Raw genomic sequence first — 26937 nt, forward strand, 5'->3', positions numbered from 1 at the left:
CCCCTTTTCCTCACCTGGCTCCATCCATCTAGCTCAGGGGCAGAGCTTGGGGATTGCACGATGCCCCCAGCTCCATGTCAGAGGGTGTGCGCGGAGCCCAAGCTCCCCTGCAAGGAGTGGAAGGACAGAGAAGCAGGCATGCAGAGAATAAGGGAAAGAGGAGGGAGTGGGGAGGGAATGGGGCGCGTGTGTGTATCTCAGCTGTGGACGCAAGATCTTGGGAAAAGGTCCAGTGAAAATCTAGTCTAGAGTGTAAGTTGGGAGGCTTCAAGATAGCATGAGCTCCTACCCAATGCCCTAGCCCCAGGATCCTTTCTGTCCCCAAAGCATCTACAGAATGTCTTGGGCCCTGTGGGTAGCCCCAGCCACCTCTCCTCTACCTTGGCCAAGCAGCCATTCCCAGCAGGGCTCCTGGTGAGTCCCAGGTCCCTCCTCTTGCCCCAGTCCCATGGGAAAAGCTCCCTCACCCAGTGGGAACAAGCCGTGATCCACCATGGCCCTTGCCTTTTCCTGAGGAGCCTATGCATCAAGAAAGCTCGAGGCTCTGGCACTCGGTGGGATCTGAAAGTGTTGTAGAGAGAAGGAAAAAGACCAAAAGGAGAGTGGTTTCAGGTTCCAAGCCCCATACCCTGCCTAAATCACTCAGTCAAACTTGGCTTTCACTTGATTAAAAGGGTTTGTGATAAAAAGGAAAAAAAGAAAGATAACCAAATGACCTAAAAAACCCAGAGTCAAGCCCTGGAGATGAAGCATCCGTGTGGAAGTCAGGTTCCGGATTCAGCCCTGGTATAAACTATGATTTGGATCACTTCCCCTGAGTCATTCCCATCCAGCTAGGGCCAGGAAAAATACCTCCCTACTTCCCTCTCAGGCCAGCGAAACCTTCTGTTCTGAGCACAAAGGCATCTGGTTTAAAGCAGACTAGCAAGGATAGGAAGATTCCCTGGGAAAGGCGGAACCAGGTGCCAAGAATTCCCATAGTGACTGCGGGGATAAAGAGGTCAGTCTGTTCAGAGGCTGGAGACACTTACCTTGACACCGCCATCCGACTTCTTGTTCAATAGGCTTTTGGCAGCTGTGAAAACAAAGAGGAAAATCAAGTCTCCTGCACTGTACCCTCTCCCCCACCTGAAGTCCGGCAGCCAGATCCACAAGAGAGTGCTGTGTCTGACAAGGGGGCCAAGGATCTCCCGAAACCCCCGAAAGAGGCACTTCCTATAGCCTCTTGGCAAGAAGGCGATCTCAAGTGGCGTCAGAGCCCTCAGGGTGGCACCTCAGGATCTCCTCTGCAGGAAAGAGGGCATGGATGCACGGCACTTAGAGGAGAAACCATGCTCAGTACTGGAGCTGCCTGGGACACTGGGGACTCTGCCTTTGACAGCTTCCACCCAGGCCTGGAAGCAGAGTGCCAGGGTGAAAGGGTGAGGGCTCCATCCCTAGGTGCCATGGCAGTTCTCTGGATGGCCAAACTGCAAGGATGCAAGACATCTCCTGAGTGTTCTCAAGAAGCAGAGTATCACAGTTCACACAGGAGACCAGAGGACAGACAGACACAGATACAGAAACCAGGACCACCTACAGGAGGGTTTTGCCAGGGGGTTGAAGCCTTCACTGGGCAGGTCCTCACCAGGTTCACTGGGTCCTAGCTGCCACCCTTTTCCCCAGTGTCCATTCTCTGGACCCGTGAGCAGGAAGGACTGGGCAGAATAATGAGCTGTCAAACAGATTCTAGCCAGGCATGGGGTGACGCTCCAGGCTGATGAGCTCTGTGCCAGAAGGCTGGTGATACCAGCTGGCCACAAAAGGCCACACGAAGGCAGCAGACAGTGGGGAGGAGAGTCTGGGAGGCACAGGGAGATGGAATCAGCCCAACTGTCTGATCCACCTGCACTGCCTGCCTTGGGTTTTTATCTTGGTTCCACCACTTGCCAGCTGTGTGACCTTTGGTGAGTTACTTAACCTCTCTGAGCCTCAATTTCTTTATCTATAAAATGGGATAAAGTAGGGTCGACATCACAGAACAGTGGTGGGAATCTAGTGGGATTATGCATGAAAAGCACTTAGCAGAGTACCTGGCATATAGCAAGTACTCAGTAAGTGTCCACCATCGTTGTCACTATTGCTGCCACCCTCCTGCCCTTTGGGTAGCCATTCCTCCCCAAGCTGTGTTCCGTCTCTCTCCAGTGAGACTAGGGGTCCTCCCATTACAAGAATTCTGGCTCCAGAAAAAGGTCTTTGATCTTATGTTGTGCTGGGTTTGAATGTTGTTTTTTAAATGTGTTGACTCCTGTGCCTGACCTACCACTGTCTAAGTGCTTTCCATTCACCAGCCAGCTCTCAACACTGGTTGCCCATTAGGATCACCTGGGAGCTTAAAAAAGCATATAACCTATCCTATCCCCAAGGCTCTGATTTTATTGTCTGGGGTGGGCTCCTGGCATTAAGACTTCTTATGAGCTCCCAGGTAACAGCTGTACTGCACAGGCAGGGCTGAGAGCCTTCGACAGGGTGATCTTAAGAACCACCATGTAATTTATCATCCCCGTTGGGGAGGTGAGGACACTAAGGCTGGGAGAGCTGATGTGACTCGCTCAGGGTGTGGCAAGGCTAGGATCTGAACCCAGGAACAGCTGGCTCTGAGGCTTCTGCACTCTGGAGCCTTTCAGACCTGGAGGCCTGAAAGCACCAGACTTCACAATTTTGAGGGGCGCAGCTCCTCCGTGGGGTCTTAAACAGTGCTGCGGAAGTCTAGTCCTAGCACCAGGCAGCTCAGGGCAATGCCCAGCACTGTCTCTGAGGGCCCACTGTCGGCTGCGACCCTCCCAGGGCGTCGGGCTCTTGGCAAGTTTCCCGCTGCCCGGCTCCACGCCCCCAGGCTACTGCCCCCTGAATTGGCAAGCGCCCAGCATGCATGGCTGGTTAGGGGGCTCCGTAACAACAATGCGCTTGCAGATGCCAAGTTAGGTAGTCCATCCGGCATGCCCATCTCAGCCCGCAAGCATGGGACTCGCCTCCCTGGTGAGTGGGCCTGGCATGCTGGCCCTCCTGGTGTGGTGGCAGGGGGCCGAGGCAGGCGGTCGGGGAGGACTCATGCCACGTACCTTGCCCGGCCAGGCCGGCGGCGCTCGCGGCAGGCGAGGCGGGGGCGGAGCTCTGCCTGCCAACTGAGGGGATACAGTCTCTCAGTGCACAGAGCCCCGCAAAGCCACAGGGCCGTCAGCAGCGAGCATGCCCCAGCGCAAGGCGCAGCCCAGGCGGCGTGGCCAAGCCAGCCGAGCTGGGGGAGCAGAGCGCCGAGGGCAGGCCGAGGAGGCAGGCACAGCCAGCCCTGCAGCAGTCTGGGAGCCTGGGAGGACCGGGCTGGGCCAGGGCATAGGGAACACTGCATCCCCACCAGATGGAGAGGGCAGCAGTGCCTGTCTCATGACCCCCTCAGGGGAGGGTCCATGGCGAAGTGCTTGAGCCGGTGAGAGGCAGGTGCCCCTTCTCAGGTAGCCCGGCCCTAGCTTAAGGCTGTCATGAAAAGCCCTCCCTTTTAGTCCTTCCCTCTTTAGAAGCTAAATGAGCCCACAATGAGTGAGCCGGGGGCGCAGAGCAGCCCTCTCCCCTCTCTACATCCCACACACTAGAGGGACTGGTGTGTGAGACCCAGGGAGGGTCTGTGGCCCTTGTGCAACTAAGTTTACTGGCGGGCCCCAGCTCCATGCCCCCCAGCCCCTCAGAGACACAGGTCCCTGTCTTAAGGGAGGTAACCGGGAGAGGCAGCATTTTCAGTCTGTGTGTCGCAGTGTGCTGAGGGAGAAGGTACCCAAGAGATAAGCCCCAGAAAGAAAACAAAGGCTGCTGAAGCAATACACTCTGGAGGCCCCGATTCGCTGTTAGCCAAACTGCTAGAGTCCAGGCTGAGCCACATCTCCTATTGGGGGTCAACTCAAAAAACAGCCCTAGGGAAATATATCGGTGCCCTTCCTTCTTGATTGCATCCATAGACACCTCTTTCTGCAGAAGCTTCCGGACAGACTCTGTCCTCACCTGTCCCAGAGTCAGGGCAGAAGAGGACATCCTGGAATGCTTGCGGCATTGTCTGTCTCCTCTGACCCAAGGCAAAGTGAGCTCAAAGGCCAGTCTAGGTCTGGCCAATAAGAACACGAGGCGCTATAGGGATGAATAAAATGCTTTGTCCTAACACTCGATTTCCTGAAACCAGGATGCCAGTTTCCTGAAATGGAGGGGGAGGCTGACATGGAGGCCCGGGGCCACAAGACAGGGCCCTTGCTATTGACTGGCCGGGCTAAAAGAAAAGCAGCATTCTGACTTCACATTTCTTCAACTTAGAGGGGAGAGAGGACAGAGCTTCGCTCTAGGGGCAGCACAGAAACGCCTTTAAATGTCCTCTGGAAAGGCTCGTAGACCCAAAAAGTAGAAGCTGCGTCATTAAAGCACAAGAAGCAGGGCGTGGGACTACAGTTGCAACTCCACCGGAGGCAGCCAGCCACGCTTCCCCGTTCCCATCTGCGAGAGGTGGATCCAGACCACAGTATGCCCGTCGTGGATACCCACGACACAAGATCAAGCCCCAAACCAGTGTCAAAGGAGGCCTGAGGCAGGGTACCACCAGCCCGGGCTTACTATCCAGCCCTGGCCTTCCAGAGCTCCATGGCTCTCAGGCTACACCACCAAGCCCTAGGCCTCCCTGCCTGCAGCATCCTCACAGCCAAGGCCCTTGGGGTTACCTGCAGCCAGCGCAGGTGAGCCCATCAGGACGGATACTCAGAAGCGGCTCCCACTGAGTGGTGGTTTAGGCTCCCACACAACCCCCTTTCCATGGTGGTGCAGAGGGGAAGCAAGGGAGGGAGTCTTATTATGGGAAGGAGAAGGGGTGTCTTGAACCAAAACAGTGAGGCAAGGGATTAGAGGGAGGGAGGACCGGGGGAGATGGCAAGCTGGGCAGAGCCCTCTCTGTCTTCAGTCTCGACATTAATCTATTCCTCACAAAAAAGCCACTGTGCTTCCCAATTGAAGGCAAACAATAATAGGGGCTGGGGTAAGGGTGGGGGCAAGAGGGGAGTGGAGTGTCTTGCATCTTAAAAAGAAATGTCAAGTGTGATTTACAAATTATTGGTCCCACCTCTCCCAATTCTTCATGCAAATTTAAGCAAGTTCCTTTTCCTCTCTCCTGCTGGTCTTTATTTCTTCACTTTTATAGCTAGCATCATAGGGAATATTTTAAGCACAAGTCGCCGCAAAAGGTTTAAACATCTGGAATAATTTCTATTAGTCATCTCCACTTGGGCAAAATGAAGTAAGAGATCGTCCCAGCAGGCAAATGAATGGTGGCAATTTGGCGGTTGAGAAGACTCGCTGTACCTCATCTCTCTTTTCTTCCCCCAGCACATTCTCCAAGATCCTAGAGTGGCTACAATCTGTAAAGTGCTGAGAGTCTTCAGAGAGTTAAATAAGAATCCAGAGAAACAAGGTACATAGCAAGGTGGGCAGGCTACTCCTTGGGAAGTTCTAGGAAATAGAATTCACAAATGTGAGTCCAGCCCCTGAATCTCAGGAGCAGGACTCAGCAGCAGCAGCAGCAGCAGCCCCTCAAAACAGGATCCTCACTTGCCCTGGTCAAGGTGTGGCCCAGGACGCCGAGGAAACCCAGCGGTGCCTGGGATGGCAACAGCCCATTCCTGACCCACTCACCTCGGCATAATCAAAGTGCACAGCTGGGAAAACATACCTGAGAAGTTCCTGGAGACAAGCATGGTTGTGAGGATGGCACCCTGGGGAAAGAGGAAGGTCCTGTGAATTCACTGAGACCCTAGAAAAGGGCAGGCTGGTCTTAGGCAAAGGCAGGTCCAGGATAGAGCCTGAAGACATCAGGCCTCTGGGCCCCCTCCCCTGTGACATGTACAACCTTCAGAGCCCAGCTCCAGCCAGGAGGGGAGCTTCCTTCTGTAATGGGGCAGGAGCCACACTTGTGCAAGGCATGATGTCAAGGAGGCTGGCAGCCCAGAAATGACACTCACCTTCAGTTTTCTCCGGGCGTTGAACTTGCGCAAACACTCCACAGTCTCCTGACGATGCATCATGGATGCCACCGTGGATCGTTGCTAGAAACCAAACAGACAGGCTGTGAGTCCCAGCCCAGATCCTCTGCCCCTCCCACAGTCCTGATACCAACACCATGTCCAGGACAGGGTCATGCACTCAGCCACCCCAGAGTTGCTCTGAAGATGAAATGAGGTCACAGATAACACTTTTAGAATAAAAGCACTACCCCAAACTCAAGGTTACAAAGGACAACATGAACGTGAGAACGCCGTAACTGATGCTAGACGGGCTGCTGAGAGAGAGCACGTCCTATTCTTCCTTGGGAAACGGAGGCTATGGAACAGAAGAGTACCCTGGGGGCTGTGATCCTCATTCAGTTACTCCTTAGGCAGCTGCTTACTGAGCACCTACTGCGTTCCAGATGCTCAGCAGCGAGAGAACGGCAGGGTTCCTGCTCTCTACAGAGGACGTTCCTTCCTTCCAAGAGCCCCTCTCAACACACACCCAGCAAGGTCCTGAATGAAGCCGTGATCCCAGAAGCTAAGGATCGTCACCTTGAAGCATCAATTCTTTTCATCATTCTGGATGGAATTTTTTTTTTTTTTTTTTTTCCAACGGAGTCTCACTTTGTCATTCAGGCTGGAGTGCAGTGATGTGATCTCGGCTCGCCGTAGCCTCCGCCTCCCAGGTTCTCCTGTCTTGGCCTTCTGAGTAGCTGGGATTACAGGCACATCCTACCACACCCAGCTAATTTTTGCATTTTTAGTAGAGATGGGGTTGGCCATGTTGGCCAGGCTGGTGGTCTTGAACTCCTGACCTCAAGTGATCCGCTCGCTCACTTCGGCCTCCCAGAGTGCTGGGATTACAGGTGTGAGCCACCGTGCCCGGCCTTTTTTGGATGGAAATTTGTCTTCAATGAATTTACTGCTAACTTCCTGGCCTCCTTAAACAGAGTCCATGGGACATAGTCTACATTTCCTTGATGACTCAGTTGTCAATACCAGCATCAATTATTATGTAATTTCAGAATATAGTGATGTCCTCAGGGGCTCAAGATACACAGGACTGTAGAGGGTAGGGCCTGCAAAAATGACCCCAGAACAGAATACTTCCCCCATTCTTGGGTGCCTGTTTCAGGTTGCTTGCCCTCTCCCCTTGCTGTTGCTGTCTTCACCAGCCTGTCAGAAAAACAAATCCTGGCACCTGCAGCCAGGTACCCACACCACCACGGGGCCTCCTCGTGATCCTTTCCCTCACCCTTGGCCCACTCTTTCCAGGTCCGGAGGCAACTCTCCCCACCTTCTCTACCTTCCCCAAGTCTCTCATTTTGCCTCCTCCTTGGTGTAAATTTCTCCAAAAGCAAAATGAGAGATCATCAGCAAGAACCCCTTTCAGCTCAGACTCCCACTCAGCAAGTGATTTTCACCTGCCTCCACCCTAACAGGAGTCTCAGGGGGATCATGCCTCATGCCTGGGGTGGACCCCCTGCCCTTGGCTCAGGAGCTCCCTCTCTTTTTCTGCTACCCAAACCTTTGCTTCCCCAATTAGCCAGGATCTTCAACTCTTTTCCTTTGGACTAGATTCTTCTCTATAAATTATAGTTAAGCCTCTCCTTAAATTAAAAAAAAAATTTTTTTTTAAAACAGCATCTCACTCTGTTGCCCAGGCTAGGGTGCGGTAGCACAGTCATGGCTTATTGCAGCCTGCAACTCTCTAGGCTCAGGTGATTCTCTCATCTCAGCCTCCCAAGTAGCTAATTTTAAAAATTTTTTTGTAGAGATGGGGTTTTGCCATGTTGCCCAGGCTGGTCTCAAACTCCTGGGCTCAAGTGATCTACCCACCTTGGCTTCCCAAAGTGCCGGGGACTACAGGTGTGAGCCACCACGCCTTGCCAATATAATCTTTAAAAAGAATTTTTTTTTTAAGAGGCAGAGTCTCCCTCTGTCACCCAGGCTGGAGTGCAGTGTCATGATCTTGGCTCATTGCAACCTCCACCTCCTGGGTTCTAGTGATTCTCATGCCTCAGCCTCCCAAGTAGCTGGGATTATAGGTGTGTACCAACATACCCAGCTAATTTTTTATATTTTTCATAGAGATGGGGTTTCACTATGTTGGCCAGGCTGGTCTCGAACTCCTAGCCTCAAGTGATCTGCCCGCCTTGGCCTCCCAAAGTGCTGGGATTACAGGTGTGAGCCTTACATTAAAAGCTCCCCCAGCCCATCCTAATCGAAGTAGCACCATTTATTTCCCACCTCACTGCCTAGCTCCCCATGCCCCTCCTCACCTTCACTCCCTCTTTGTCTCACTGAAAACAGGCTTCCATCTTTCTCTCCACTGTCTCAGTGAAATGATGAAACAATGGCATCTAATGGTCAGAGCCAGGGGATTCTTCCCCAACTTAATCAGGGACTCTTCTGCATCTGATTCCCGACGTTCCCTTACTGAGACCCCCTGTTTCTTAGTTTCTGGGTCTTCTGGAAGGTCTCACTCTCATTGTCCTTTGCTGGGCCCCCTAACTCTCCCTGTCATTTAAATGCTGGTGTGTTGTGGCCGTCTCGTCTCTACTACAGCAATACAAGCTCACCGTTAAGAACTCAACCAGCATAGGCACAGGCCCATCTATAGCATAGGAAGAGGCTATTTCTACAGCCTCACTACCAACTGCACAGAAATGACTACAACCTGGATTTCCAATTTTTAGCTTCTTTTCTAATCTCTAGGACCATATTTCTAACCACCCACTGGATGTGTCTGGCTGGAGGTTGCCAGACACCATACTCAGTAGGCACAAAATGAAAACCATCATCTTGTCTCACAAACAAGCTCCTCCTCTGGTTATCTTCTGGGCCAATGAGGGTACAACTCTCTGCTCAGGGACCAACTTGAAACCTGGCTGTTCCCACAAATCCCTCTCTCTTCTTTGCTCCCCCAAATCCAACTGGAGAGAATGAAATCCTTTAGGTTCTCTCAAATATCTCTTGAATCTCAACACACTGCACCTTCCCCTATCCTTACCCTCCACTGGGACCTCACCTGGTCTTGCTTAGACTATTATGACTATTGAAAAAGCCTCCTGAGCTCTCTGTCTCCAGCCCTTTTCTTTCAAAAATTTTCAATTCCCTTGTCTTTGTTTAAAGAGGTGGGGTCTGACCATCTTTCCCAGGCTGGAGTACAAACACTATTCACAGGTGCAATCATAGCTCATTGCAGCCTCAAACTCCTGGGCTTATGATCCTCCTGCCTCAGCTTCCCCAGTAGCTGAGACTATAGGCACGTGCCACCGTGCCTGGCAATTCATTTTTTATACAACTTTCAAAGTGTTCTTAAATGCAAATTTTGTTCCTTCTTTAAAACCCTTAAATGATTCCCTATGTTTCCAGAATAAAACCCAAACTCCTTAAGCAGAAACTTGTATGTCAGGGAATCTTTTGCCTCATTCTCTTGCATTCTGATATTTGCAGCCTCATCGACAACCAAACAACTCAACATTCCTTTAACTCACCACAGTTTCCCATAACCTCTTACCGTGCTAAACCCTGCAGGTTAACGTTCTGAGGACCTCGTAATTTGCCAAGAACCAGGACAGGGGTGTCACCTCCTCCATGCAGCCTTCAGTAACCCCACTACCCACTAGGAACAGTAGGAGCTCCTGTACTCTCACTAGATTCTTGTACATACTTGTCACATTGTAACATGATTGCCTGTTTGAGTGCCTGTCTCCCTAGATGATCTTTGGGGGCAGGGACCATGCCTCATTCATCTTTGTATCTCCAGCACCCAGACGGTGACCAGCACCAAAGAGGTATTCAATAAACACAGAATGGACAGATAAATAATGCCTCGTGGTTGTCAAGATGCCTAACTTACCAAATCCTCTTTTTTGAACGTAGACATTTCAGCTTGAAAGAATTGTGTATGAAAACAGAGTACGTCGCCCCAAACTGATAGCCTTAGGGGACTCTCCTAGGACTTCAGCACAGAAGCTTTATGCCTCACCTTCTATGCTTTTAATGACTCAGAGACCCCTTCTGTTGATTTGTTGGGTCTTGGTCCCTGTTCCATTGGAGTTGAGATCTGAGTATGAACCCCAGCTTGGGAATTCACTTTGGGTTTTGCTAGCTGCTTTCTATCACCAGCTACCTGGAGTCTGCAAGGGTCAACCTGATCCCTCATCTAAGAACAGAACCAATCCCAGTCTGACAGCCATGAGTAGGGGAGAGAGGAGTAGCGGCCCGCCAGCCCCCATCAGCCTCCCGAGTCTCCCTGGTGACATTTATTGACCCTGGCCCTCAACAGTCCTCTGCCCGCCTGCTCAGTTCTTGCTTGGGGCTCAGAATGAATCTCTGCTGGTAAGAGGGAGGAGGTGGTACCGAGGGCACATGGAGGGCTGACACCCCTGAGCTCCTTGGCCACTGGCAAAGATACTTACACAGACCCACGGGTGCTTGAGAGCCTGGTCAGCCGTGATGCGCTTTGCTGGGTTTATGGTCAGCATCTGGTTGATCAAGTTCTTGGCTTCAGGAGTTACCGTGTCCCATTCTGGTGATGGGAACTAAGGAGCAGGAACAGGGAGAAAAGGAATATGATATTGGTGAGCTTCACACCCTGAAACATTGGCTCTGTCTTCAACTCAACTCCTGTAATTGGGATACTCTGTGGTACCTAAAGCTGTGACCAGCAGAGTTGGAGAAGCCCTGGGGCTATCCCAGAACCCGTGTCAACTTAAAGACTGGGAAAGACAGACAGAACACTCATGGTTAGAACACCAGAATATCAGATCAGAGCAGGAAGGGGACTCCAACATTCTCTGGTTTAAGCCCAGCTCTCTACTTAGGAGGGAATGGAGGCTCAGCGATGTGTCCAAGGTGCCACTGCAGTGAAGGGAGTCTCCAGGCCTTTTGTCCCTGTGTTACATAGCACACCAATGAGGCTGCTCCATTCTTTGCAAGTAAAGATCAAAGGACTTCAGTGGGCTCCTCAGCTTTAGTTACAAAGAAGGCTGTGCAAAAGAAAGTTGCTCCCTGGGACATAGGGTGGCAAGAATTGGGCCCTGGATGCCCATCCCTGGGTCCTCAAAGTCCCCTGACACCCCCTGTATCACATGACACACTAAACAAGCCTGCTCCCTTGGACAAAGCCCGAGGAGCAGGACATCTGCCCTTCCTGGCCAGGCTGCCCGGCTCTCTGGTCCTTACATCATAGGCTCCAGCCTTGATCTGCTGATACAGCTTGTGCTGATCCTCATCCCAGAAGGGAGGATAGCCCACCAGGAGGATATACAGGATGACCCCTACGAGACAGAACACACAGGTCATGGGGGTCAGTCGCCTACTTCCCTGAGGAACCAAGAAAAGCCATGCAGGGCTCCGAGCCACCTAGAAAGGCAGAAGTGGATGCCAGCCAATAATGCTATGCTACCAGCCCCTCCTGCTATGCCTCACACTTCACGTCACCAAGTCACACCAGGGATTTCTTTAGGCACAACCCATCCTGTAGGGCGTGGGCAAATCCCTCTCCAAGAAGGATACAATGTCATCCCAGAAGCACTCAGGGAGGAGAGTGTGATGGGAACGGCCATCCCAGGGGCACTAGAGCAAACACTGTAACTTCACATACACCAGGCATGTATGTGTGACCCGCAAGGAATAGCGATGCCTCTTTCTTGCCATCATCGGAAGTTAAGGGCCCTTAACAGCGAAAAGCTGAGAGCGTGGAATGGGCTTACCGCAGGCCCAGATATCCACAGGTTTTCCATAGGGATCTTTCCTCAAGACCTCAGGGGACAAGTAACCTGGGGTTCCAGCAAAACCTGTAGCAGAAGAGAGGGCAGAGGCATACTGAACCCACTTTCTCTCTCGTTAAATCCACACCAATCATTTCCCCCAAGTCCCTTCTCATTCCTGCTGCTTTTGCTACATAAGCACTCAGCACATGGGCAGCAAGAGCTGACAGGCTGGGCTTCTTGTAATGCCTGGAGTCTGAACCAGAGGACAAAGCCGTATGCCTACCAGGAACTCCAGCTCCTTCCCAGAGGCAGCAAGAAAGCAGTGCTGACAACAGCTAGACTTGCTGTAATGAGTCATGTAGGGCCAAGAGAGATCTCTGCACCCTCCCACCCTCTGCCAGTCTCTGAGGAGGCCAGGACCATTAAGGGTCTGGCTTCTAGTTCGTTTTTTCTTTTTTTTTTTTGAGACGGAGTCTTGCTCTGTCGCCCAGGCTGGCGTGCAGTGGCCGGATCTCAGCTCACTGCAAGCTCCGCCTCCCGGGTTTACGCCATTCTCCTGCCTCAGCTTCCCGAGTAGCTGGGACTACAGGTGCCCGCCACCTCGCCCGGCTAGTTTTTTATATTTTTTTAGTAGAGACGGGGTTTCACCGTGTTAGCCAGGATGGTCTCGATCTCCTGACCTCGTGATCTGCCCATCTCGGCCTCCCAAAGTGCTGGGATTACAGGCTTGAGCCACCGCGCCCAGCCTTGGCTTCTAGTTCTAATAGAGGAAGGCCGATCAGGAAGAGGAGGAAGGGCGGGGGCTGCATTCTGGGAAGACAGGGTTACCCTTACCAAACCAAGCCTGCTGCTCTCCCTGTACTTCGATGGCTAGGCCAAAATCAGCCAGCTTGACAGCGGCACCCTTGCATTTACTCGCCAGCAGCAGGTTCTCAGGCTGCAGAAGGAACAGAGAGAACCTTGTGAGCACCCACCCTGCAGCCCAGAGGGAGCCTAGTTTGGACCTACGCAGTACCACTATCTGGCACCAGGTGGCGCCAACACTTCATAAGCAAAGGCAAGGAGGGGGGCCTGGGTAGTACCTTCAGGTCCCTGTGGACGATGTCATGCTGGTGGATGTGGTTAACACTCTCCAGAATCTGATGTATACAGTGGCTAAAAAAGCAGAAGGAAAACAAATGTTAGTGCAGGGTTAAACCACCTCATCCACATCCACAACCACACGCTGCAGACTAAGGCATGTGACAAGGGGCCATGGATTCACAGAGAATCACTTAACAGCCACTGGAACCTTAGACTCTGCACATCATCTTGGTCAACCTATTTAAAGAAAGAGGAAACCAAGGCCCAGGAAGATTCAATGGTTTCTCTAGGATCACCACTAGAATGGGTTCACCTCACCCCCTTTTGACTGGAAAGGTCTAACACAACCAATTCATTTCCAAGAGATCAGGAGACAGCCCAGAATGCTGAGGAAGATGAGACCATCCAACTCCTTCCTTCTTTCTCTTTCTCCATATAGTAACTTTGTTCTTGGAGAAAAGGTTTGTGCTGGTAACTTAGGAAGGAGAGCCCAACTAAACAACCTAAGCTACTTTGAGGGTGGGTGCACTCATTCATTCCCCTAAATGTTTACTGAGTGCCTAGGATATGAAGATGGACAAGACCCTACAGCTGCCCTGAGGTTTGGCACCCAGTAACGCAGCTAAAACAAGTATCTAGATGCCTTTAAGAAACAATTTACTTGAGAGCTTCCAAACAGGGCGCTTGAGGAGCACTTCTGATGATTTTGCGTAGAGAAAAAAACCCAAAGTTACATTATTTTATTTATTATTTTATTTTTGAGACAGGGTCTCACTCTGTTGCCTGGGTTAGAGTGCAATGTCGTGAACACAGCTCACTGCAGCCTTGACCTCCTGGGCTCAAGCAATCCTCCCACTTCAGCCTCCCCAGTAGGCTGGGACCACAAGCATAAACCACTGTGCCCAGCTACTAATTTTTGTATTTTTTGTAGAGACAAGGTCTCACCATGTTGCCCAGGCTGGTCTCAAACTCCCGAGCTCAAGTGATCCACTCACCTTGGCCTCTTAGTGTTGGGATTACAGGTGTGAGCCACTGCGCCCAGCCACAGTCACACACGTAAATCAGACTGTCCACATTGCAAACCATCCTGCCATCCCTGTCATCAAACTCCTGGCAGGGAGTGGGGGCAGTCTAGAGCAATGGTTTTCAACTGGGAATGAATTTGCCCCCCCGCCCCCACCAGGGGACATTTGGCAATGCCTGGAGAAATTTCTGGTTGTCACAACTGGAGGAGGGATGCCCCAGCATTTGGTGGGCAGAGGCCAAGGATGCTTCTAAATGTCTGCCACAATGCACAGGAGAGGCCTCACAACAAGGAAGTACCTGGCCTACAACGTTAGTAGCATCAAGGCTGAGGCACTTGGCCTAGAGCATAGACCCCTGTCATCAGGTACTATCTGGTATACTGAGCATGTCTGCAGAGCATCCCGGTGTATTGGGCTGGGTGGCCTGGACTTACTATTCCTAAAATCTGATGCTGGGGATCCCACAAGAACCAAGAGGTCGTATTGGGTCCCCGGGGGCTGAAACTCGGGCCTCTCCATAGGACACAGCCCAAGAGTGGGCCACAGAAACTTTAAGACTGAGCTATAGAGGCGAGTCTCCACAGAGATGTATAATTAGAACAGAGCCGGGCTAGCAGGGAGCGCCTTCTGGCCAAAAATGGCAAAAGTGCGAAGTGTCCCAGCAGAGCCAGGCCAAGCCCACTGGTACAGTCACCCCCCTCAGGGCCCCCTCCCTACAGCTCTCCCTCCTCCCCGCAGGCTCCCTGAACCATCACTGCCTCCTCTGTCTCAGAGCCTGGTCCTCCCCTGCTGGCACTGGAATTCATCTCCCCACTTGAGAATTCTTCCCGAGGCTGAAGCATCTGAAGTTGATCAGCAAACATTGGCCTCTCAGGGTTGAGAAATTCGTGAGGAAGCTGCACTCCCCCACTCTACAGAGGCAGCCAGAGCTGCCACATAAGCCAGATAAGCTGCAGGCAGGATGATCAAAACCAGGTTGTAGGGACATCACCGTCCGAGAAAAGCGAGGCTGGGGGAAGAGCCAAGGCGGGAAAGGCAGGCTGAACAGGCGCCTCAGAGTGTGGGTGAGGGAGGCACCAGGGATTCCAGGGAGGGCAGAGGCTGAGGCATGTGGCCGGGGAATGGTCCTCAAGTTGCAGGAGCCCCACGGCAAGGCCGGTCATGGTGGTCTAGGGACAAGGTGACAGAGGCTGAAAGTTCCCAGGGCTCTCTGGTTGGATTATTACCTAGAACTCTCCACTCCCTCAGGATAGAAATCATGTTTTCTGCACCTCTGCATCATGCCAGAGCCTCAGCACAGTGATTTGAGAACACTAGAATTTGTCAAAGGAAAGAAAAGGGCAGAGGGGGACATTGGGCATGGTGGCGAGCATACAGTAGTGCAAAAAGAAGTATTTCTGGGGTCACAGGGTAAAGGAGACTTGGAAAAGCTTTGTAAAACATTCATCTGGAAGTGATTGTTTGGGTGTGAGGGGAGGGGGATGTAGTCTCGCTCTGTTACGCAGGCTGGAGTGCAATGGCATGATCTTAGCTCACTGCAACCTTCGCCTCGCAGGTTCAAGTGATTCTCCTGCCTCACCTGCCCAAGTAGCTGGGATTACAGGCGCACACCACCACACCCAGCTAATTTTTTTGTATTTTTAGTAGAGACAGGGTTTCACTATGTTGGCCAGGCTGGTCTCGAACTCCTGACCTCAAGTGATCCAACTGCCTCGGCCTCCCAAAGTGCTGGGATTACAGGCATGAGCCACTGCGCCTGGTTAAGAAGTGTTGAATTTTTAACTTCTAATATCACCCACAGTATGTAGCCCTAGCCCAGGTCAACAGAATCTTTCTCCAGACAAGAGCTATTCTTATCTTCCCCAAAGACTATTCAAACAGGCACAATGCTGGCCCCCAAAGGTGGCCAAAACTTACTTCAGTCCTAAACTCCAGAGCTACACTTGAACTCTCAGGCCCTCATCCTACCTGGCATCTGCTTCACTGTAGTACTCTCTGGCCACAATGTCTTCAAACAGCTCCCCGCCGGTAACACTGCAACCAATGGGAAGAAGAAGGTCAGAGGTGGAAAGGGTCCCTTGACCAACCCCAATGTCCAAGAAGAAACAGGGTCACCCTGTAGAATGGCTTTCAGAGAAATCCCAACTCCCCATGCATTTCATGTGAGAGCTCAGAACACACTCGATCCTTCAGTAACACCCGGATTCTCCTTGAGGTATCATGGGCCCTCCCTCCCTTCTGGACATTTCTTTTTCCAAAATCCACAGATTCACTGATAGGCAGAGATGAAGATACAGGGATCTAAGAGAAAACAGTCAATCTACCCCAAAAGTCACAGCTTTGAGACCAACATAAACACTAAAATATCACTGCCCAGGAAGGACAGAGCTACTACTGAAGTTGAAGAGTAATGAGACCAATGACACAGACCCAACCCTGAGAATCCTGGAGAGGAGTGTCCAGGAGGTGAAGAGCCACTTTTAAGACATTAAACCACAACCAGCATGGAGGAGAGACCCAATCCAATGGAGCCTGGTTTCCGACTAATGAAAGCTACCTCTGATTTCTCAGGATTTTTAAGGTCATGCAAAGAGCTGTATTTTATTTCTTCACTAAGGACAGCACACAGAAACAAGACAAAGGCATCTGCGCAAGGTGTGCTGCTGAACAGAAGTGCGAGAGGAACGCTGTCCTGGGATTCAGAGCCCTGGGGGGACGCTGGGGGAACATGGAGACCCCCTTGGTGGGGGCAGCAATCTGCCCCAGTCAAATCCTTTCTCTCGGACCAAGGAGGGGGCCCTGGGCAGAGGCTGGAGAGCCTGTTTAGGCCTCTTCCTGAGCCTTCATTTTGAGCCAGCTGGAGGGAAAGGCCCCCACACCCTCAGAAAGTGGCACTTACAGGTCAAACACGAGGTAGTGAAACCCTTCTTCAGAAATACTGTCATGGAGGCGCACTGCAAGAGAGGAGATGGGGACAGAGATTAACAGAGAGAAAACTCGGAAATCCTGGGCTCCTCCTCCTCAGTAGCCCCGCCCCTGCCCCATCCTGTCAGGCTCATGGGGCTCTCCAGAAGGAGCAGCGTGGGGAAGTGGCGACGTGCCCAGTGCCCCCCAGTGCAAAGCTACACAGCCTGGGAGCCAGAGTCTGGCGCTCTGGTTGCCACCTCAGACTCAGGCAAGAGAGAAAAGCTTCATGGCTAAGAAGTCAAGATGGAGAGAAGCCGGAACCTTCCCAGAGGGCTGGTCTCCGAGAAGGTGGTCCTGGGATATGATGCACGATGGTGAGATGCAGCGTGAGCAGCACCTAGCAATGTTGACGGCAGGGGACAACAATGACCAGATGGGAAAGCCAGAGAGCTCTTCCAGAGCAGTAAATGGGAGCAGAACTAAGGGGAGGGGAAGAAGGTGGAAAGGCAGAGCTCAGCAGGAAGGCACGTGGTGCAGGATAATGGATGGCGAGCCTGGAAGGCCACGCACACATTCAGGCAATGACAATAACAGTTTATTAAGTGCTTTCTATGCCAGGCCTTGTGCTAGGCTCTTGCATACATTACTGATTCTGCAAGCATTTACTGAGTGCCTACTGTGTGCTGGACCCCATGCTAGGTAGTGGGATTCAGGAGGAACAGACACAGTGCCTGCCTTTGAGGATTTTATTATTCCTTTCGACCAGCTGAGATGAATGTTATTCCCATTCTATAGATGAGGGCACCAGAGGCTCAGGGACATAAAGTCTCTTGACAAAGGCCAAAGAGCTTCTAAGTGGTGGGTCAAGATGTGAATCCAGTGCTACCTGACCCCAAAGACTGTGGTCTACACCACTGCTTCCCGTAAGAAACGTGGGGCAGCCCCCATATCCAGGCAACAAAGCCCTGGCATCCAAAAGAAAGACCACTTACAAATGTCCCTAAAGCAGCATCGCAGACAGGTCCGGGAGGGCGCCGCAGGAAGAAGACTCGGGCGACGCACCAGCTGCGAGAAAAGGCTGGCAGGCGGAATCCCTCCCCGCTCCCCGCCTCCAAAGCTCTTGGGCAAAAAACCAACCTGAAGTCTTCTGAGGGCTCCTCTTCAAGTTTCTGCCCACAAAGCCACCTCTGGGTTAAATGCCAACCCCTGAGCATCATTCTAATGCAGACACAACTCCGCTTTGGCTGACTGTCCTGTCCCTCCCCTCACCTGAACTCTCTTGATGGGGAACCTGTTCCAAAGGCCTCCCTCGGTTTGACCTTCGCTCCAAGCCTTGGCAGTTACAGGCGTACCTCATGGAGCACTTCAGGAATGGCCTGACACCAAACTAACTGGTTCAGTGCTGGGAGACAAAGAAATGGCCATGTCTTTTCCTGGGTGGGCCCTGGCTGCTTCCGTTTCCAGTGTCATACGTTTCCTCAGGGCTGAGGTGCTTCCCTTTGTCCCCTCCCCATGAAGCAAGATCATTCAGAAAGCAAAATATACAACCCAGCCGGCGCAGTCCCGAGGCACTGACCTATAGCCCTCTTGTTCTCCTCCCTTGATGACTGAGGACTGCGAAGCCTGCCAGGGCTGGAGCCAGGGCCTCAAGACTGTTTCCGCCTCCCATTACCTACACTACCTGATCTGATCTAGTGACTCAACCCCCAAAATCCCATCCCAATCTCAGTATTTCTGCGAACAGGATCAAAGGCAGGTGATACTTCCAATATTCTTCCTCCTTAAAACATTCTCTCCTGGGGAAACAAGATGCTTCCCTAGGCCTGTAGATGACAGAGGGGGCTTTTAGGACAGGAGGAAGGAGCCAGCACCAGGCCCCTGCCTTCCTCCCATAAAAACTAGCCTGGGCACACTCCATATACACTCCATCAAGTGCTCTAGAAGTCCTGCCACTGCCTCCGTCCCACTCACTTGCGCACCTCTGGTCTAAGTCGGTGCCTCACGCTGAGTCTCGCTGCAGCTGCTGCTCCCTCGCTTCCAAAAGGACTTTCCACTTAATTAAAAATTTGCTATTAAAAAGCATTAAAGTGTGTAATACAAATAATCTCCTGGAAATCAGCTGTCCCAGAAGCTACAGACCAGCTCCATTAGGGAGGTGACTAACAGCAGCAGCATGGGGAGCTAACAGGACAGCAGGTGTGATGCTGACAATCATCTCAGAGAAGTGGAGCCGCTCAGCTCTGCCTGGGCCTGGCGCTGAGCCCTCCCTCAGCCAGAGCCCCACCCCATGCCCAGCATCACCCCATGCCCCACACCACCCTGCCCCCACCCAGCACAGCAAGGCCAAGAACAGGGCAAGAAGTGCAGGCACCCAGGTCTCTGCCTAGACATGGAGTCATTGGCGTCTGCCCTTCTCCAGGAAGGCCACACACAGAGCCCAGGTGGGAGGAAGCCGGGGAAGGGAATTAGAAGAGAGGAGCAGCAAAGGAAGACTAATCCTTCCAGGCCACCCAGCGGAGAGAACAGCTTTGATGTGTGCCCCAGAGCAAGGCGCCCGCCAAGACAAGGAGGGATGGAGGAAGCCGTATCTGAATAAGACTGCTATCGATATTTTTTTAATTTGTAAAGAAATTAACAGGGCACTGAAGACAAGAGGAGAAATGACTGTGCCATTCTAAATGCCTACTTAGCAACAGCAGATTCATTCTTTCTTTTTTTTTTAAGAGTCAGGGTCTCACTATGTTGCCCAGGCTGGGCTAGAGATCCTGGTCTTGAGCCATCTCCTGTCTCAGCCTCCTGAGAGGCTGGGACTACAGCTGTGAGCTACTGCACCCCATTAGATTCTGATAATAACAATCTAAATCTAAGAACTGACACTCAGTTGAGCTGTCCCTGTGTGCCGGTGTTGTTCCATGGGCTCCACGTGCATTACTGTATTGAACCCTCACATCAACTGCGCAGGGTAGCTACTTACATATAAATAACCCCATCTGACAGGAGAGGAAACTGAGGCTCCATAAGAAACCTGCCCAAAATCACACAAAGCGGCGGAACCTGGACTTGAAGCCAAGACAAACCAACATCAAGATTCCTGATATTGCAGAGTTGCTTGGGAGTCACCTTCTCAAACTCTTAGGCAAAGGAACTCTAATCTGTCCCCCCTACCCCTGGCCATTCTGACTGGCTTGACAATGTCCACTGGGCAGCTACCCTGGAGCAGGCGAGGCTGTACATGCTACGAAGGTGGCTGTGAAGAAGAGGAGCCAGCCCTGCCACCTGGAGCTGCCAGGCGAAGAGGGAAGACAGGCTTTAAACCAGCAATTACACAAATGCGTAACTAAGCACAACTGTGTCATGCTGTGAGGCAGGAGCAGAGGGACTATGGATGCGTAGAATAAAATAATCTGACACCCAGCCTGTTCCAGAGTAAAGACAGAGCATGAAGGCCAACAAGGGCCAGGCCACGTCCATCGACAAGACGTGGGGAAAGGAGTATAAAAGCATTTACTGCATTTCAGCAACAAACCTAATTGCTGTTCTTTAAAAACCATAAAAGACAGAACAGGCCAAAACACCTACAAACCTTTACTTGATATTTCATGTCTTCAAGGACTGAGATAGCCACAACCCAAATGTTGTGGCTATTTCCAATTCTTTAAAAACCACCCAACAATATGCCACATTTTAACTAACAAATCTTTCTCCAAAAAGCACTGAAAAAGTGTTGCTGTTAAAAATATCTGCAGCAATAACACAGTGGGAAGGAGGTCCTGTTGCCATGGGGGCTTGTGGGGGACTGAGCTGCCCCCCAAGAGTTTGCTGTGGCAGGGCTCCCCCCACCCCCACCCTGGGGGCAGGGATGTAGGAACTGCACAGTCATGATTCAATGTTTCTTTCTTTTTATTTGCAACTGTTTCTTTGCTACACTTACTGTTAGCTGAATGGGTACTAGGCTCAAGGGTAAACGGTCAAGCTTGAAAAACTTGTGAACTGAGTCGAGGCTGGGGGTCTTGAAGAGATCACTTCTAGGGGCTGGAATCTCCGTTTTCATCATCTCCCTCCTAGCCTCCTTTCCTGGCTGAACCCTTTCATAACAACTCCACGAAGGGACCCAGATAACAAAACAGAGGCAGGCACAGAGGAGTTAAATAACTTGCCAGAGGTCACAGCTACTAATTAGCAAATCCCAGATTCAACCCCCAAATCTGGATGCGACTCCAAAGCTGCAAACATTGGCTTCTCCAAGTATAGACCAGCATGCGGACCAGTAGCATGAGCATCAGCTGGAGACTCAAGTCCTACCCCAAACCCCCTGAATCGGAATCTGAATTTTAACATGATCCCTGGTGAGTCATAAGCACATAAAAGTTTGAGAAGTGCTGCTCTAAACCACGATGCTAGACTATGATCAAAACTGCTGGGGCAGCTCAGCACGAAGGAAGACAGAGTCTATTCATTACAGGGCTTGAGAGCAGGGAGCAGGCAGATCACAGGTAGAACAGACTTCATTCAGACTTCAGACTTCACACCAGCGTCTCCTCCACTCAGCTCCCCACTGCTGGCTACACTCCCAGCACCGTTTGGAGTTCGGCAGTGTGCCTTCCACCCAACAGGCATTTTGTTGTTTGTTTGTTTGTTTTTAATTAATAAACTTTATTTTCAAAGCAGTTTTAGGTTCACAGCAAAATTGAGCGGAAAGTACAGGGTGTTCCCAAATACCCAAGAGAGAGCGTTCCCAAATACCCCATGTCCCCCCACCACACAGAGCCTCCCCTACCATCAACACCTCCCACTGGAGTGGTAGATTTGTTACCATCTATGAACCCACATTGACTCATCATCACCTATAAGTCCAGAGTTTACATCAGGGTTCACCACTCTTCCAACAGGCTTTTAACTCCTGGGACAGAACATCTAGCTATTAAGGGGAAACAGCATGGCTGGCCCCTAGCACCAAATGCCCCATCTGAATTCAGTGCCTCCGAGTCTGACCGCAGCCGGGGCTGACCACGTGCTCTCTGCTCTAGCTTCCTCGACTGTGCACTGCTCTTGGGCTGGCCCGTTTGTTTCCCTTTGGGATGGAGTTCAAGAGGCCAGAGCCAAAAGGGTCACAGTTCTGAAGGGCAGCGCAGTGGAGAGAGGAGAGGAATAGTGAATTAGGGGCACAAAATTGCCTCCTCTCCTGCTACAAGCCAGGTCCAGATCCGTGGCAACCGCAGCCTCCTGGACCTGCAGCTCCGCCACATCTCCAAGAGCCCTGGTTCCCACCGGATGCTGGAGCTCCCAGGACACAGTCCTGACTCCCACTTCCCTCTGCCCACCCTCAACCCCAGAATCGGTCCTCGGACCAGCCTCCTTAGGACCTGGGAGCAGTCATGAAATGGAAGCACAGTTCTAGGAAATCAGAGGCCAACATAGTGACTGTGCCTGACCTGGCCTCTGAGCAGACGGCCAGGATAGATGGTCTCCGCCTGCCTCCATTCTGAGCCCAGGGCAGATGGTGAAAGGAAAACGGCTACCAAATGAAGTGAAGTCTAAGAGGTAAAAAAGTATGTATTTAATTCTAGAAATAAATAAAAAGACACCTAGGGCTTTTTTCTGCTAGAATTCTATTTTGTCCTTCCTGTTAATTTCTCAATTGTCTTCATTATACCCTGACCCGTCCGTGGTCAACCTACCTTCGTCGCGGGTGATGCGGACGTGGTTCTGCCTCCCGCATCACTGACCCCTAGCTGCTGTTCTCCTGCCTACATGAGGTCAGATTATCACTGCTGTACCAGTTGGTCACAAGGAGCATAAAAGAAAGGAAGTTACCTTCCTCAGATATTGAGACCCAGGTCTGGAACATCAAAATGCTTCTGGGCTTATGGGTGGCTTTAGTCACGCACATGCTTTTTCTTCCTGTTCTGGAACTTCTAGGTCAGAGGTCACAAGCTTGCAAGGCCTGCAGGGGCCCAGATGGGCAATGCAAATGTGAGCTCATAGTGGGTGACAAGGACGGTGGCCAGCGGGCTGCAGGGGCAGCCACTGCTCCCCACAGCTCCTTCTCACCATGCAAGGTGGGGACTCAGCAGAGCTGAGCCTTCTGACTGGAAAGGCAAGGGAATAGATTTTTTTTCTTCAAAATGTGAAATCTCATTTTTAAATATTGGCAAATAATAAAAATATTTTTAGACCACTGAGCCAGCCAAGCAAAACATGCCTGAATCCATGACTGCTGTTCTAGGTGTTTCCCTCTGTGGGCCCTCTCCTACCCAGGGCAACACGTCAGTCCCCAGTGCGCTATTTTCAGGTAAAGGCCTAACCTCAGAGACCACCTAGGAGCTCCAGTAGTTCTGAGGCCAGGAACCCACCAGCTGAGAGGTGCTGGCTCTGCAGAACACACTGCATCAGGCAGAGCCGATCACCACCAGCCACGCCAATCTGCTTCGGGTGTAATCCAAGCTGCTGATTGCCATCCACAAAGCCCCGCACAGCTGACGTTCTGACTACCTCAGAGCTGCTCCTCTCCCAGAGGGCTAGAGCAGGACCTCAGCCTTTCCCTGACAGAGCTCACTTTGAGTGTTCTAGCCCGAGACCTAGGAAGCCAGGGGCTGGGTAGCTCTGAAGGAAGCATTAGGCTTCAGCAAGTCACCTCACAGCCCTGGCCGCCAACAGAGCAGAGCAGGCGGCCTCCGGGGCACGGTGGGAGCCCCGATATTTAGGCCATGCCTGAGGAGCACAGAACACGTGTTGTCTTTTGTGATGACTCAGGGCTTTTAGGGAAAACCTAGGAGATGCTCCTTGCTCTGCCTCAAGTCAACACTGGGGCTTCTGCTCAGACACTGCAGCCAGCCCAGTTTCTGTCCCTTCTGCAAGGAGCACCAAATCAGGGCCAACGCTTTTGGCAAAGACGGTTTCAGCTGAACAAAGTAAAACTGAGCCAGAGTGGGCTGAGGCAGGCAAACATCCTCAGGCTTTAGCACAACCAACAATGTTCTCTTGTCCCCCAAGTCAGGGTGGGAGCAGGGAGAAATCCTCTTTTTTCTCCTTCCCCATCTGAGTGGTTCCTGCCATCCCTTCTCCAGAGAAGCCAGGCGAGGGGGCAGCTTGCTTTCCTGGCTCTGGGGAATACAAATGGGAGCACCATGGAAACCCCCAGAGTGTGCAGGACACTGCAGCAGGAACAAAACTCTTTCAGGTCCACAAACAAAATCCTGACCCTTTCATGAGGGCTGTGGATGGCCCCTGGTGAGGGATGCTGGCAGGCTAGGAGCCCGGAACCTCACACGCTGAGGACCCTGGACCTCAGCCCAAAGACAGAAGGAGAAAGGGAAGAAATAGCGTCTGAAACCTATTCTGATGCCTCACACCCCAGCCCTGAGAAGGTGCCGCAGTGATGCAGATACTCAGGTCTCTAAACTAGAATGCCCCGGAATTCTGAGACACAGTTGCTATCCTGCTCATGTAAAAACAGACACCAGGTGAAGGTCCACAGACAGAGGTGATCCCACACACAAAAGCAGTGGATATCTGTTCTCCCTGCTTCTACAAAATACCCACAAAATGCTCCATGACCAGGCACTCACCGATGTTTGGATGTTTCAGAAGTCGACATATCCGAGCCTCACGTTCTAGTTTCTGGTGATCTAAAAGCAGAAGAGAAAAAAATAAAAGCCATCAACCATCCATTCTCCTGTGGTCACCTTGTTACTCATATTCCCTCAGTTCTTAGGTACTAACTATGCACTTGTAATGATTTGCTGAAGTAATGCAGCAAGTCATGGCAATCCTGGAGACAGCTTCTTTTCCTTTCATTTTAGGTCTCACTCTGTCCCTCAGGCAGGAGTGTAGTGGCATGATCGCAGCCTCAAACTCCTGGGCTCAAGCGATCCTCCTACCTCAGCTCCTGAACAGCTGGAACTATAGGTGACAGCCACCAGGCCTGGGCCAGATAGTTGTGACCACCTTTTCCAGATGAGGAAATGAGCCAGTGAGGAGCAGAGCTGGGATTTGAATCCAGGTCTTCAACTAAAACTCTGGCGCTCTTTCCACCACAACAGGGTTTCAGTGGCCTAGGGTGTCCAGAATCTCTTTTATTTTTTTCTTTTTGAGACAGACTCTCATTCTGTTGCCCAGGCTGGGGTGCAGTGATGCCATCTCAGCTCACTGCAACCTTTGCCCCCTGGGTTCAAGCAATTCTCCTGCCTCAGCCTCCCAAGTAGCTGGGATTAAAGGGAAACACCACCATGCCTGGATAATTTCTATACTTTTAGTAGAGACGGGGTTTCACCATGTTGGCGAGGTTGGTCTCGAACTCCTGACCTCAGGTGATCTACCCGCCTCGGCCTCCCAAAATGTTGGGATTACAGGCATGAGCCACCGCGCCTAGCCCAGAATCTCTTTCTTGTTAAGAATACTAATAATAGCTAAGTTATACTGAGCACCTAATATATACTTGGCACTGGCTAGGGGTTTTGCATATATTCTCTACATAGTCCTGATGGCAAGCCTGAAACATAATGATGCTGATAATAAAGAGGTTGATGATCAAGATAATGATGACTTAAAATAATAATAGCTAACATTTATTGAGAGCTTACTTCTATACTAGGCAGCTGCCTCTTTTAATTTATCCTCATAACAACTCTAGGAGGTTGGCATTAGTATGATGCCCATTTTATAGAAAGAGAAACCAGGACACAAATCCTGCTTCTCCCCAGGGTCCTCTTGGCCACCACTGCTGTGAGCTTTGACCTCTTCACATTCAGACGCCAGGATTACTCGGTTTTGGTGGAATAACCAGAAATCCACAAGTCCCCAGATCCAAGTGAGCTGCGTGGGTCAATTCCTTCCACAGGAAGGCAGAGCTCCAGTACGTGGGAAGAGAGGATGCTACTCACAGCACGGAGGCCTCACAGCCCTCCCCCACTGTCCTTCCCTCTTTCTACTTGCTGAAATCCTGCCAAAAGTCACCTCCTTCATGAAGTCTTCCCTGCTCCTCTCGGTAGACTGTGACTTCTCCCTCCTACACCACCCCCCCAATTTCCCAGTGCACTTCTCACGATTCTCACATCATATATTACATCAGTTATCTTTCAGTTGCAAGCTCTTCGAAGGGCGGGGGTACCTTTCCGGGTAGTGCTTTCTAGAGTTCTTTCTGTAAACAGGGGCTTAATAAGGGTTTACCAATAACCACAGTAGTAGCCGTAACAATCGCTTACTGAGCATTGACTACATATCAGGCAGAGGCATGGATTACCATATTTCATACCTACAGAAACTCTGTGAAGTAGGGATCTGATTAGCTCTATTATATTACTGAGGAAACAGGTTTAAAAAGAGTAATCTGCCTAAGGTAACACGGACAGGCAGTGATGCAGGTGATCTGAGCCTAGAGCCCTCTTTCTCCACCCCTCTGCTATTATGGCCAGATAAAGAATGGTGAGAGTTGAGTTAAGACTCCAGGCTTTGGAGGGGGTCCAAAAGGAAGAGAGTCCAGTTCACCCCGAATTATCCAGGCCCGGGCACGCGCCTCCACATCCATAGCTGCCAAGCTATTCCTGTCTCCCTGCCTCTACCCTAAACAGCAAACAGCCTCTGTAAATCTTCCCATGGCCCTCACAATGATCCCATCAGGTGAATGCTATGATTGTCCACATTTCCAGATGATGAAAGAAACGGAGGCCCAGGGAAGTTAAGTAACTTGCCCAAGATCCCACAGCAGGAAAGGGATAGAACTGAGATTCAAACCCAGGCCTGTCAGTTTGAGATAATGTAGGGATTATGGACTAGAAGAAATTCACATTTATTGTTTCACTAACCAAACCCAGCTTTGTCCTAAACTTTCCCTCTAGCAACAGCTCTACTTTGTGGAAGGAGGTGGGGACAGACAGAGATTAGTTCCTACTGCCCAGCTAATCCGTCCCAGCTGCCCAAAGATCTGGGTCAGACCTTCCTTCCTGTCCCTGGGTTCAGCATGACCACCGACCAGGATGCAGCCAGGAGAACCCCAAGTAACTCCCAACTCCCAGATCACCTGGCATCCCCTGGTCCCAGGCACAGGGATGTGGCCAGTGACCTCCAGAAGCAGGCACTCAAGGAGGCTGTAACAGCCTCGCCTGGTGGCTGCGGGGCTTGCTTCTTCCAGATCTGGCAGGATGTTGACAT

At 51.4% G+C, this 26937-nt stretch overlaps 1 protein-coding gene across 22 annotated transcripts in view; it reads right to left on the reverse strand.

Annotated features, from left to right (window-relative positions):
• LOC105466008 (calcium/calmodulin dependent protein kinase II gamma) overlaps positions 1 to 26937 on the reverse strand; it is a 62197-nt gene that overhangs the window by 24156 nt on the left and 11104 nt on the right. For 12 of the 22 annotated variants that reach the window (XM_011714752.2, XM_011714755.2, XM_011714753.2 and 9 more), the window contains exons 3-13: positions 24357 to 24416; positions 16781 to 16835; positions 15850 to 15915; positions 12856 to 12928; positions 12608 to 12710; positions 11774 to 11857; positions 11244 to 11338; positions 10478 to 10600; positions 6024 to 6107; positions 5735 to 5777; positions 1032 to 1075 (exon numbers count right to left, since the gene is read on the reverse strand). In XM_011714752.2, the coding sequence (XP_011713054.1) occupies positions 1032 to 1075; positions 5735 to 5777; positions 6024 to 6107; positions 10478 to 10600; positions 11244 to 11338; positions 11774 to 11857; positions 12608 to 12710; positions 12856 to 12928; positions 15850 to 15915; positions 16781 to 16835; positions 24357 to 24416 (830 nt within the window). Of the gene's footprint in view, positions 1 to 1031; positions 1076 to 3101; positions 3165 to 5734; positions 5778 to 6023; positions 6108 to 10477; positions 10601 to 11243; positions 11339 to 11773; positions 11858 to 12607; positions 12711 to 12855; positions 12929 to 15849; positions 15916 to 16780; positions 16836 to 24356; positions 24417 to 26937 lie in introns of all 22 variants that reach the window. The other 10 variants (XM_011714744.2, XM_011714749.2, XM_011714745.2 and 7 more) reach the window with 1 other exon arrangement.

Source organism: Macaca nemestrina, chromosome 9, assembly GCF_043159975.1.
Source record: "Macaca nemestrina isolate mMacNem1 chromosome 9, mMacNem.hap1, whole genome shotgun sequence".
Lineage (NCBI taxonomy): Eukaryota > Metazoa > Chordata > Mammalia > Primates > Cercopithecidae > Macaca > Macaca nemestrina.